The 11574-nt window shown below is 47.8% G+C and overlaps 4 protein-coding genes across 4 annotated transcripts; 1 reads left to right on the top strand and 3 right to left on the bottom strand.

The window, feature by feature from the left end:
- Positions 1 to 457: 457 nt before the first annotated feature.
- On the bottom strand, positions 458 to 3153 carry FOXG_21092 (uncharacterized protein; the record flags this gene model as incomplete). The annotated part of the gene is made up of 2 exons (XM_018401436.1): positions 458 to 2184; positions 2232 to 3153. The coding sequence occupies 2 exons, from the start codon at positions 3151 to 3153 to the stop codon at positions 458 to 460; spliced, it is 2649 nt and encodes an 882-aa protein (XP_018252302.1).
- A 495-nt stretch (positions 3154 to 3648) lies between these two features.
- Positions 3649 to 4652, bottom strand: FOXG_13146 (uncharacterized protein). Its single transcript, XM_018393099.1, has one exon. It carries the CDS (start codon positions 4568 to 4570, stop codon positions 3755 to 3757), a length of 816 nt encoding a protein of 271 aa, XP_018252301.1. The 5' UTR covers positions 4571 to 4652; the 3' UTR covers positions 3649 to 3754.
- A 145-nt stretch (positions 4653 to 4797) lies between these two features.
- Positions 4798 to 6163, bottom strand: FOXG_13145 (phenazine biosynthesis protein). Its single transcript, XM_018393098.1, has 3 exons — positions 5423 to 6163; positions 5268 to 5378; positions 4798 to 5223 (listed from the first exon to the last, which is right to left on the bottom strand). Exons 1-3 carry the CDS (start codon positions 6059 to 6061, stop codon positions 5002 to 5004), a joined length of 972 nt encoding a protein of 323 aa, XP_018252300.1. The 5' UTR covers positions 6062 to 6163; the 3' UTR covers positions 4798 to 5001.
- A 1511-nt stretch (positions 6164 to 7674) lies between these two features.
- FOXG_21091 (uncharacterized protein) lies at positions 7675 to 11494 on the top strand (the record flags this gene model as incomplete). Its single annotated transcript, XM_018401435.1, has 4 exons — positions 7675 to 7811; positions 7863 to 8077; positions 8118 to 8243; positions 8295 to 11494. The coding sequence occupies 4 exons, from the start codon at positions 7675 to 7677 to the stop codon at positions 11492 to 11494; spliced, it is 3678 nt and encodes a 1225-aa protein (XP_018252299.1).
- Between the last annotated feature and the right edge of the window lie 80 nt (positions 11495 to 11574).

Genomic DNA, 11574 nt, shown 5'->3' with positions numbered 1-11574 from the left:
AAGCAGATAGAGTAGTAGATCTGCCGGTAGAATTACCAAAAACCGGTATGACGCCGTGGCGGAAAAGCACCAGCGTCTTGGAAGGTATTTGGCGAGCGAATCAGGGGCTGTCACTTTGGATTTGAGGGGAGAGGTTCATCTGCCGTGGATGACGTGGGCGGGGATTGGGATCGGTGTTCTGCCCGTATTTCTGGTCATGCGCTTTCGTTACCTGTTTGGGGTTTTTAACCTCCGTTCACGAATATAGTAGGAGGCGGTGAATGAATCTCTGGTCCGAGTGCTAATAAGACAAGATGGTCCAAGACTTACTCAAAACTCTATCGTATCCGAGGCTTGGACATTGTCAAGATGCTAGCCGCCATCTAATGGAGGTGCTGCCTGTCTTCCCGATACCCCTCTGTAAGTCTTGATCAAGGCTAAAGCTTTCGATACATATAAACGCTTTGTCACCCGCAATCTAAACCAAGTATAATATCCTGCATCGAAACATCTTCCAGAATTTCCTGCCACCCTTCTCTCTATCCTCCGTATACCAAAGCCCCAACTTCTCATACGCACCCTCCTCTTCTGGAGACGGCCTAACAACAATCCCAAGCAGCATCTCCTGATCATCCGGAAGATCACGACTTTTCATCATTGGAGCATCACCGGGGAGGATATTAGCCGTGAGGAGCAGCGAAATATCCCCCATAGGCCCCCTCGAATATCCATTGTCGTTAATAGCGCAGTAGCTATCCCAGTCAAACAGGATCTTGGCCATGAATCTCTTTCTCTTAGAGTGCAGCATGTAATTGAACGTCGGAACGTTCATGTACTTCCAATACTTGTACGAGTGTTTAAGCCTGACCCGTCCGTTCTTTTGAGTAGGTGGTTTGAAAATCTTAGCTATCAAAAGTAGCCTTCCTTTTGAAACCCGTCCATAAGGATTATGCTTCTCTGAAATAACCTCCGTTTCACGGATTACAAGCTCTGAAGTGGGATGTTCATCCCCGCTTAGGATCCAGCTAACCTGCAATGGGCGATGAGCCCAGCTCCAAGACGGTGCCGTATACTTCTTCGAAACTAGATCCCGAAACTTATCAAACTCTATCCAGGCCGGACAAGTCCAGAGCAGACCCATATGGATATTCGACTCCAAAAGTCCAGCTAGGTACCTCTGATCTGGAAATCTCTCGGCAAACGAGCGCGCAAGTGCAGAAATAGCAGGGAACCTATCCTGCTGAACCGTGAGGTTTCGAGCGGAGTATCCAGCGATCATACTATACCACGTACTCAGCCCGCGCTCAAGGGAGTCTATGCCTTCCATGAACCGGAAGTGTCCAATGGAAGATCCATCTGTTGCTTCGAGCGCAGATCCGCGACTAACATGAAACATGAAGTTACCGAAGAAGACCTGTCGCGGGGCGAGCTGATCTTCTTGAAATGTCCACCCTCGCGTGCGCCACGCTGCATTTTGAAGGTCTGTATCTCCAGGACTGCAGTCGGCTCTGCCATACTTGCCGTCTTCGGGTGTGCATCTTCGAAGTGTCTCTGAAGGAGGGAGAAGCATTCGAAGAGTGAGATGTCCCGAAATAGCGCTGTTAAGCTTGGATTGGAAGTTGATCTTGAGGTTAGGTGGAGTGTAGTCCTTCTTCAGGAAGCCGCTGGAGCAAGAATCGCCTTGAACGACGCAGAGAGTGAGATAGCTGTTCTCGTAGATCTTAGACATCTGGAATGACTCCTTTGACCAATCCTCTGCGTCTCCTTGGATGATGCATAGCGCATCGACCCAGAAGTATCTGATGCCCAGCGCTCGACACACCTGTATTGAACCAGACACCGCCTGGAGGACGTTCTCCATCGAGATGGTGGATAGACGTTCGTCCAGAGTCTCTCTCGTGGTCGTGAGTTGCGTCGTCGCCGAGTCGGAACCCCAGCAGTAGCTCAACGCTGCATATCGTTTCTGATACGAGTCAAGCTTAGGGATGGTAAGATTGTTTTTGGTGATGACGAGACGAAGACCAGAAGTACAGGATGCTTCCAAGTCCAGCAGTCGAGTAGGCAGGTAGGGCGCTTTTACTAGTCTGTAAGGCTGTTCCTTTTCGGACAGTACGATGAGCTCCTTCATTCTGGACAAGGAGGCCTTGGAGAGTTGGTCATTCATGATTGGGCGGCGGCCAATGTCGAACCATGAAGAGCAATGATCTGGAAGATGTGAGTATCGATCTGGCGTGGCGTGAGAAATCATTGACCTGCTCTATCGGCATAGATGGTGTCGTGAATAGAATAATCTGTCGTCTGTTCCTCACAATCAATCGTGAAGAACACATACATGGCGTCTAGCCATGTTCTCTGCGGCCGTTCATCATCGGAGCCGTGCTCTCGAAGTTTGTAGGTAACTTCAGTAATGATGAGCTTTGCGTTCCTTGGAGCTCGCTTGGTGGCTGGTTCTTCCTGATTCTCTTGATCACTGTCGTTTGAGTCCTCCGCTTGAACATTTGCATCATCTGCTTGCTCATCAGGCTCAGTATCAGGCTCACTCTCCGCATCGCTGTCGGTGTCGATGTCCTCGTATCTAGGTTTGTTGGTATCTTCGTCGCTTACCGGGCCCTCCTCGTCTTTAGCGTCTTCACCCCCAGCTTCTTTCTCTTCTCCACCACCATTGTCATCGACATCGCCAGTATCGTTTCCTGCCTTTTCACCTTCGCTTTCGGCGTCGCTATCGTTCTCTTCTGGTTCCGGAATCTCGTCTTCCTCTTCGTCTTCCCCATTTTCTTCAATAGACTTCCAAGCAGCCATTAAATCATGTCGAAGAACCTCGCAAAACGCACAGCCTGCAGCTGAACTACTAGCTAACCCGGGTAGTTCAGGGAGCGTACCAACCCTAGAGTAGTCAAACTTCAGCTCAGTTTTAGCAACAGTCTCTGGCGCATCTGCATCAGCATTCTGCATCGCAAAGCTCGAAGCCATTCTTGCACGCTGACTCCTAGCCCCAATTTGAACTTCTCTATCCTCTTTTGTCTGCTCGACCTCGCCAAAGTCGACAAAGGGAATTCCATCATCACTGGTCTTAGACTCTCTACCGAAGGATGAATCATCGAACTCGAGGACTTTGCAAAACTTGCATGGCTGATTTAGAGTAACTGAATTATCGTTCGGCTGTTTTGAAGCCATCATGACTAAAAGAAAAAATCTAGTCGAATGTACTATGGAGACACACTCTTATTGCTCCAAAAAGGCTGAACTACATATGTGCTGCTCATCCTTCTGCCAAGAAACGGGCAGCCCATAGCGGCTCCGTCGTAACTACTGTCAGTTCGCATCAAAGCACAGAAACTAGCCCTGATCAGCAGGCAAAAGTTCAACAACAAGCTGAAAATGGAGTCTCTGTCGACCCCGTCAGACTCACGGACATAAAATGGAGTGTGTGCGATAGCCATTTCTTTTTCCTGCCCAACGTTGGTAAATTTAATCCAATAAAGGATCCACCGGCGATCAGACCCGTAGATAGGCAGCTGAATAAAAGCGGCCTTCAGGACATTGTGCTATTCTTGATAGGTGGAAGTGTCTGCAGGAATATCCCGCGGTGAGATATTTATCGCCGACTAAGCACTACTAAATGGGCTTCGCATATACCTTAGTAGGTTGTTAGTCGCGAAAATGGGTAGGGGAGAGTTTATGTACCATATCATGAGCTTTGAGTAGTGGAGTTTAACGACGCTCTTAGCGAGAAATCTACAACCCATTGATTCATAAGGACTTCAGAAGCATGTAGCTACTTTCTCTTCTCCAAAACATCGAGCATCTCTAAGAGTGACGGGACAAACTCTTCTGTCTCACACTGAAACCCTTCATGATGTCCAGGCACTGTCATTCTAGGACACTCCAAGATCTTGGCCTGCTCCTCAATCGCTCTCGCGTAGAAAGCATCTTTACATCGTACACCTCTCATCACACCAACGCTGACCCCGTGCTCCTTAATTCGAAACATGTTAGGACAGTATCCAATTAACGGCGCCCATTCGTATTCCCAAAAGTTCTTAGGGTTGCTTGCCTCAGGCGATGCAGGCTTTGGAATACCCTCAGCATCATAACCAATGAGACATTTCGCGAATTCTTCGGCAGCTGCATCCTGGCCTTGAGTTTCGAAAGTATGTAGAAGATCGTACATCCATTCTGTTATCTGCGTTGCGTCTGGTAGAAGCATCGCGAGACCGGCTTCATGACAGATCAAATGGACGACCATTTCGGGAAAGTCATGTGCGAATTGGTATGCGAAAGTACCACCGGAACTACTGCCAAAGAGAATAGCTTTATCGAAGCCGACAGCTTTGATGATGGCGCGGATATCCCGAGCTTGTTGGGGAGGACTCAGGCGCTTGTTGACGGGGACTTGACTTGCTGACATTTGACGGCGATCAAAGGTCGCGCAGGTGAAGCGGTCAGATAGAGCGGCTATTATGTTGTTGAACTGTCGCCCGTGGCCATTCCCACCAGGGACGAAAATGATGAGAGGCCCGGATCCCTGATACCAGTAGTGAAGGTCACATCCCTCATTGTGTACAATGCTTCTGGTTGGCTTAAACTCCATTGTTGGCTGTTATGTTAAACTATAGTGGACGACTGATAAATGCTGATTTTATTTATATATTCGTAAGTATTGTGAAATATCTTTCTCTTATGAACTGAGCTACAAGTTGCAGTCGGACAATTCCGAATACCGAGGGGACACTGAAGGAATTAGCCTAAAGATAAAGAGCGGCGTGAGTCAGACGGGCATCATGCGATTTATCAGCAACTGAATCCTTTGATAAGATGATTACTCATAGTAAAGGCAAGTTCTTGCACTCTACTCTTTTTCTTTCGTTTGAAACTCGCGTCTGATTTTTGGATCTGAGAAAGACGTACGTAATGGAATATCATTTACACCATATGCCATATTTAGCCGACCCGAACTTGCAGTGATCTATCACGGTTGACCTCAGACTCAGGCTGATGGTAAGTCATTTCGCTGAGCTCTGCTCAGATCTCAATACTGGTCTCGCCGGTACGTGAAGCATTACCCATAATCCTCACAGTCCTTGTATCCCGAAGCCACTCAACAGTCAATTCACCACCTTCCTTCGACTGCTGCAAAGATCTCAGGGTGTTCCCGGTAAAGTCTGGGTGGTACTGCCTGAGCCGAGCAGTTGTCTCAGCGTTTGAGAGGACATGAGGGATGATGGCGCGATGAGCGGAACCAGTCTGTCGATGTCAGTCGGAGTCAAACAGCTTATAAGTGTACTTACAGCCGCGTCTTCGTGGTTGTTTCCTGCTATGCAGTTGATCACTCGAGTATGAATATGTTCAGAAGGACTTATCGAAACCTGGAACATGTAGATGAAGCCATTCAGAGAAGCCTGCAATGTTAGTTGTGTCCTCGCAACGACAGCGACGAACTTACCAGCTTAGAGGCGTCAAACTCAAGAGCCTTCAGGTCAAGCTCAGGGTTGAATTCCAGCAAGAAATATTGATCTTGCTCAAATACACCAACTGGCTCTCCTTTACCCTCCCACTTTGTACCAGTCGCACCCTCAAACAGACCCTTCAGCTCATCCCATCGCTTGCCATCCTTACTCACGGCAGGAAGATCAATAAGTTCTGGAAACTCAATGCCAACCAATTTCGCATCCTCAAACGGGCTCTGATTGAGAGATGCAGAGGCAGCACCATGAAGCCTGGTGAGATACCTCAGCGTCTGCGGCGCATTAGGAAGCGTACTAAACAAGTGCTGGGACAAAGCAAGGGTCGCATGGCCACAGAGCGGCGCTTCGTTGACGGTATTGAACCACCGAACAGCGTAGTGAGCCTTTGCGGACTCATTTTCCGGATTAAGAGGGAGCGCAAATGCCGTCATTGGGAGGTTGATACTTGTCGCTGTCTCTTGAAGCTTCGAAGCGGGAGGGAACAGATCATATGGGAACTCTCCATCAGCAATCTCCGTGCTCGACTCGGGCGTCGGCAGGATGATCACAGCTGCGGGATTGCCCTGGGCCCTTGCTGATGCAAAGGCCTGGTATGTAGTTTTCGTAAGAGAAGTCATTGCAGTTTTCTTGTGATGGCGTTCAGTTGCAGGTTCTGAAAAAGACTAAGTGATGGACTGACGACAAATATTTATTAGCTATCAAGATATCATCTTAAGGGCGTAGGTGACTCATGTTGACCCCGCAAATTGACTTTTTGGAGATGGTGTCATAGCTCATGAGTGTGCACTGGGATCATGTCAAGATTCTACCGCAAAGAGGAACCGTTCTTTGTGTCTTTTAAAGCGGATCATATATCCAACAGGTCTTTTTACTGTCGTTCGAATCGTTGAAGATCCTCTATATATCCGAACAGCTTGATAATCACTGCTTGATAAGCAATTGATCCATTTCGGGGTAAGCATGTCAATCCCGACGCTAGCCGACTACTGTTGCGGCAAGCATCCGCGATAACAATCAGCACAACTTACAAATATGTGAATATAGTAAATGTACGCTTATTGCGTAAGAGCTATCTATGCCAGTTTTTCCAGAAGTTATATGGCCCAAATATGACCTTGTTGACCGGTATGTTCCGAGCTCTGATCTGAGTCTCTATGACCACAAAGCCAATCTATCAACAGCTCACGTCGTGCCAGGATCTGATGCTCCAAATATTGTTTCTCTCTGGGCGAATGGTAGACCGTCTTCGACTCGGAGTGCCAGTGTGATGCCTCGCTCAGAGACAGAGCAAAGAAGCTCCGAATGGCGTCTTGAGGGATACATCTCGTGATATGGTTTACCTAGAGCTAGCATGGAAGTTTAAATCAGCGCTGTTGGTAAACAAAGCTCTCTCAGTTACTTACATGGGGATTGGGAACGTCGGCGGCACCATGTATGTAAAGCGTAAAGGGTCGGTGGAAGAGAAACCACCAAGCTGACAATTGCAACAATAATCTCGGTTTTCATCCCACAAAGATATTTAATGTAGTGTATAGTTTAACGTAAACTGTTCGACTTTGCAAGAGTTCACTTACAAACCATGGTGAATGTGGGTTGCTTATATGCTTACAGCGGTCTTCGCCGGAGAGGGCTGTCAAGCCCATTTCGCAAATCTGCATTGACCCGTCCAAATCTCAAGAGGCGCAGTAGCAAGAGATAAAATGAACAAAGAAAATGCCCCGAGACTTCAGATTCTGGCATTAACCTATCGTATTAAGTCATGCAACTCACAGCGGGGGCAAAATTCTAAATAGATCCAATTGATTTACTCATCGTGAGGTGACGTACCGCCTGGTCACAAACCACGACTGCAAGATTGCGGTCATGACGAATGAAAATTTGGTCGGGTAACACTGCTGCATGCACGGCCCGCTCAGCTTATGAGATTCTGGACCTAGCCAATGAAAAGATTTCCGGTTAAGCGCCAAACTTGGAATGAGGCTTACCAACTTGGTAAGCCACTCAGATTCTGGATCAGACGAATCAGAACTCTGAACGTAGAGCCTCGTTGGGCATCTACATAGAGACAGCCATCCTCTTGGACAGTTTTCTCTCCTTTTCTCCCTTATCATCAACGCGACCGATAAATCACTTCTTCTCTGTGCTTCCCATCTTACTACATTTTCGTTATTCCCATAAATCCTTTTGCAATATCTAGCCACTTCTGTTTTATTGCATCTCCACCATTCCCATGAGTACAACACGATCACAGCCAAGTGAGTGGGACTGGCTGGAGCAGAAGAATCTCATCGGGTATGAGTATCTGATCAAAGACACATCGCTCAAGGACCTAGTAGTCTTATTAAGGGCTCAAGGACTCCATACCACGTCTGTATATCCCGCTCGGGCTATATGTGATGATGACTGACGTGCTAATAGAAAGGGTCAACTCGAGTACAAGCTTAGGACCTGGAACATATCTAAGAACCTTGACAAGAAGACGTGGCAGTATGTCGAGCGGAAAATTAGCCAGCGCAAACAGAAGGGAAAGGAAAGTGATGTCATACACTGTGGCAGGAGACTACAAAAGCTCAAGATCACGAAAGAGACGAATCGCCATCGAGAAACAAACATCACGGCCCGATTCAAAACACGTTAGTAAGACCAATCATTAGCTATCTATCCTAACATTAGGTATAACAGCTCCCCCATCTCCAGTGAATCCACAACTCAGCATTTGTACTCCACCGTCATTCCAAATGAGCTTCGAGTGGCCCTCCTCTCTCCCGTGGCTTCGTCTGCGAGAAACCTCTTGGAATAGTAAGTGAATCCAAGGAAAGGATAGCCATTATCTCTTATATGTATTGATAGTCACAATCAACGCTTCCAGCTCCAACGTATTGACAGTCCATCAAAGGGATCAAGCCAGTATTGCGCTATCACTGATGATGAGAGTTTTGGTCCCTCAAAGCAGGCAGAACCTATCGATCTCGCTATCAAAGCTGATAACAGGCGTCAGCAATGTTATGCCAGAATGGTATCCCGGAGAACACACCAAGACTGCTCAAAATCTGTTCGCGGGTCCAACTGCTGAATCTCTCTCCGAATACTTCAAGGTTACGGTTTATATGTTATCAAATTCAATGGTGACCCAGGACCATAGTCAGTTGGACTTTTATACCAACCTTATGAGGATTGGTATTATAGACCTCCGAGCCGATTTGAAGAAACTTCGAAACGAGAACTTGACTTTCCGAGCGTTTTTAGAGAGGCTGTTCCAGTTTGAGATTCAAAAGGCGACTTCGCGATTCAAACACAACACAGAGCGATCAATGCCATTAGATCTTATCACATGGCTCTTAGAGCTAGGTCAGGATCCTAATTGCTATTGTGAGGTGGTCTTATATAACTATCCAGTCTTGGCCACTCCTATGCAGCAAGCAACCAAGGCCGGTAACCTAGAGCTTGTTGAGTTACTTCTACGCTACCACGCTTGCGCTGATATTCCTCAAAGTACGACTCATAAAGAAGCATTTGTCAACCTGGCTTTAGAAAGTGGATGTTCGGATGCGATAAAATTGCGAGTACTGAACTTATTGTTTGATCATAAGTTCCTCAACATGGATGAAATGCTTCGAGCATCAATCGAATTGCGCGATGAAGCATTGATGTGCAAGATGCTACAATGTGGCGTGAATGTCACCAGTTACGAGACTTCGTGGCTACACCCAAAACGTCGACTAGAGCTGTATGTCCTTTCGAGAAGGTCGCGTTTTGCAAACCCGTCAGCTCTTATGATGGCAGTCCAGGCTGGGGGTAGGATGGCGGATTTGATGCTAGACTACCTTCTGCTCAAAGGCCAGCCTGCACCTCCGACCCTGGCAGATGCCTGCATAGCCGCCGCTTATGGTGGGCATTATGCCATCGTGCTGCGACTTGACGAAATGAATAGTTCCGGAAACTTTTGTAATGCAGATGGCATTACACCTCTACAGGCAGCAGTAGTTGGTGGTAATGCAACTGTGTGCAGATATCTTCTCGAACGATACAGAGGTGCATCATCTTCGTTGGTGCTTGTCGCGGCTGTCTATGTCAACATTGATGTACTACAATTACTGATCGACTACGGAGCCAACCCTAACGCCCGACTTTGCACGGACGATATTGGATTGTACGATGACTTCAGCATCCCCGGTACTCGTTTTAGTGGATGTCCATTGACCATCCTCACTATGCTACTACATCAGGTAAATGATCATAATCATATTGAAAAAAGCATCCTCAAGATGATTCAAAACGGAGCTGTTCTTTCTTACGGGCACGTGGCCAGGCTTTCACAGCATTGCCTTCACACATGTTTGAAAGAAGCACTTAGTGCTGGCGGTGATCCAAACGATGACGATGGATACGGACGCACCGCTCTTCAATGTGCCATGGCTCGCCACTTCTCTGTTGGTGTAGAAGTCCAAACTGATAGTTCTGTGCTTTTCGATGAAGAGTTCCAAACCGATGGTTGTCTGTCTTTCGACAATCAAGACAAAAGAGTGGTACGACGGCTCACAGTTAAGCATTTGATACAAGCAGGAGCCAAGATGACTGGTGGGGAGGTTGTTAGAGCTATTATTCTGCGGGATAAACCCTTACTGCTGTTTCTTTTACAACACGGTGGAACTTTGACCGATATTGACGATACGGGACGAGGTTGCCTAGAGGCCGAAATAGAGGCACGCAACGACCCATCGCTCCAAGAAGCTCTGGAAATGCAAGAATTCGCAATTGATGCAGGGCCATTCTGTGCGGCAATACAACGACAGGATTGGGCTCTTGTTGAAAGGCTTTTTGAACGGGCTCACCAACCGATAAGCTGTCACCTCCTGGAGGGAACCGCCGTGGGATTGGCTGCTAACGCTGGCCAGCTCACAATCATGGAAAAGCTTCTCACCCGATTTTCCCGCCATTCAGTCCTAACTTCGGCCATCCTCCCCGTCAGTTTCGGAACAGATAATATAGAAGTAGACGGCGAGTACTGGGACCGAGCAGGTTTCTGGCGCACGCCCGCTGATGAAGAAGGTGAACATATTCGTACCGAAGGGAGTCTTCTTACACTGGCCGCTCTAGGACAAGATACTTCCGGTTTCAGGGAACTCCTTCGGCGCGGTTGCTATATGGATACCATAGCCTGGAGCATTGTTGCTCAAAGTGAGAGATCATCCGACTATTTGCATTTGCTGAGAGAGTTTGGTACCGGACTCGGCACTTCTACAAAGCAAGACATACAGTTCAAGACAGCATTGTGCGAAGCAATTGACATGGGCAATTATGATGTGACGCGATACTTGGTGGAAGTGGGGGCAGATGTCAATGAATTCGACATAGATGTACCCATTTGGACCACAGCCAAAAAGCTATCGCCCCTCCAGCTCGCTGCAAAGAAAAACGATATAGACATAGCACTATACCTTCTAGAAAAGGGGGCAAAGGTCAATGCCCCTCCAGCCTTCTACCAAGGCGCAACTGCTCTCCAATTCGCCTCAATAGGTGGGTACCTTGGATTCGCGAGACATCTACTTCAACTCGGTGCCAGGATCAATGTACGAGGAGCACCTGTGCTTGGCAGATCAGCTTTAGAAGGAGCGGCAGAGAATGGCAGGCTTGACATGCTGGCACTACTGGTCCATCACGGCGCTGTTACAACGGGCCGCGGTCGTCAACAATTGATCAATTCTGTTGCATACGCCCAGGGGAGAGCACACAATACCGCAGCTGAGTGGCTGCAGGAAACCTGTGGCTGGTCTGACGCGGACCAGGGTCTTTTGGAGCTCGTTAATGTAAATGATGAGTATCCTCTCGGGGAATGCCTCAGGTGGTATTGTTGCGACGAGTACCACGACAGCGATACCGAGTGCGTCTATCACTATACCGAGGAGCAAAGATCGAATCATTATAAATCCTGCCAGAAGTGTTTGGAATTCGACGCTGAATCAGGAAAGGGACACGACATAGATGATGGAAACGAAGGCAGCGTCTCAAATGAAGATGGGGATACGGACTCGGAGGGCGATGAAAATTGATTGTGAGCCTCCAGAAAGCCTGGCGTTCGGGGATACTGCAATTGGTCATTTTAGTAGAAGATCTCCCATATCATAAATGG

This window comes from Fusarium oxysporum, chromosome 12, assembly GCF_000149955.1.
Source record: "Fusarium oxysporum f. sp. lycopersici 4287 chromosome 12, whole genome shotgun sequence".
NCBI lineage: Eukaryota > Fungi > Ascomycota > Sordariomycetes > Hypocreales > Nectriaceae > Fusarium > Fusarium oxysporum.
Note: the sequence above shows the minus strand (reverse complement) of the source record. Positions and strands in the feature narration are given on the sequence as shown.

What these genes read in the sequence shown, in the direction of transcription:
- FOXG_13145 (XM_018393098.1), bottom strand. Translation starts at nt 6,061, where the DNA reads ATGACTTCTCTTACGAAAACTACATACCAGGCCTTTGCATCAGCAAGG. An exon ending in AGTTTGACGCCTCTAAGCTG is followed by an intron (nt 5,379 to 5,422) that starts GTAAGTTCGTCG and finishes CTAACATTGCAG; the next exon opens with GCTTCTCTGAATGGCTTCAT. An exon ending in ACAACCACGAAGACGCGGCT is followed by an intron (nt 5,224 to 5,267) that starts GTAAGTACACTT and finishes TGACATCGACAG; the next exon opens with ACTGGTTCCGCTCATCGCGC.
- FOXG_13146 (XM_018393099.1), bottom strand. Translation starts at nt 4,570, where the DNA reads ATGGAGTTTAAGCCAACCAGAAGCATTGTACACAATGAGGGATGTGAC.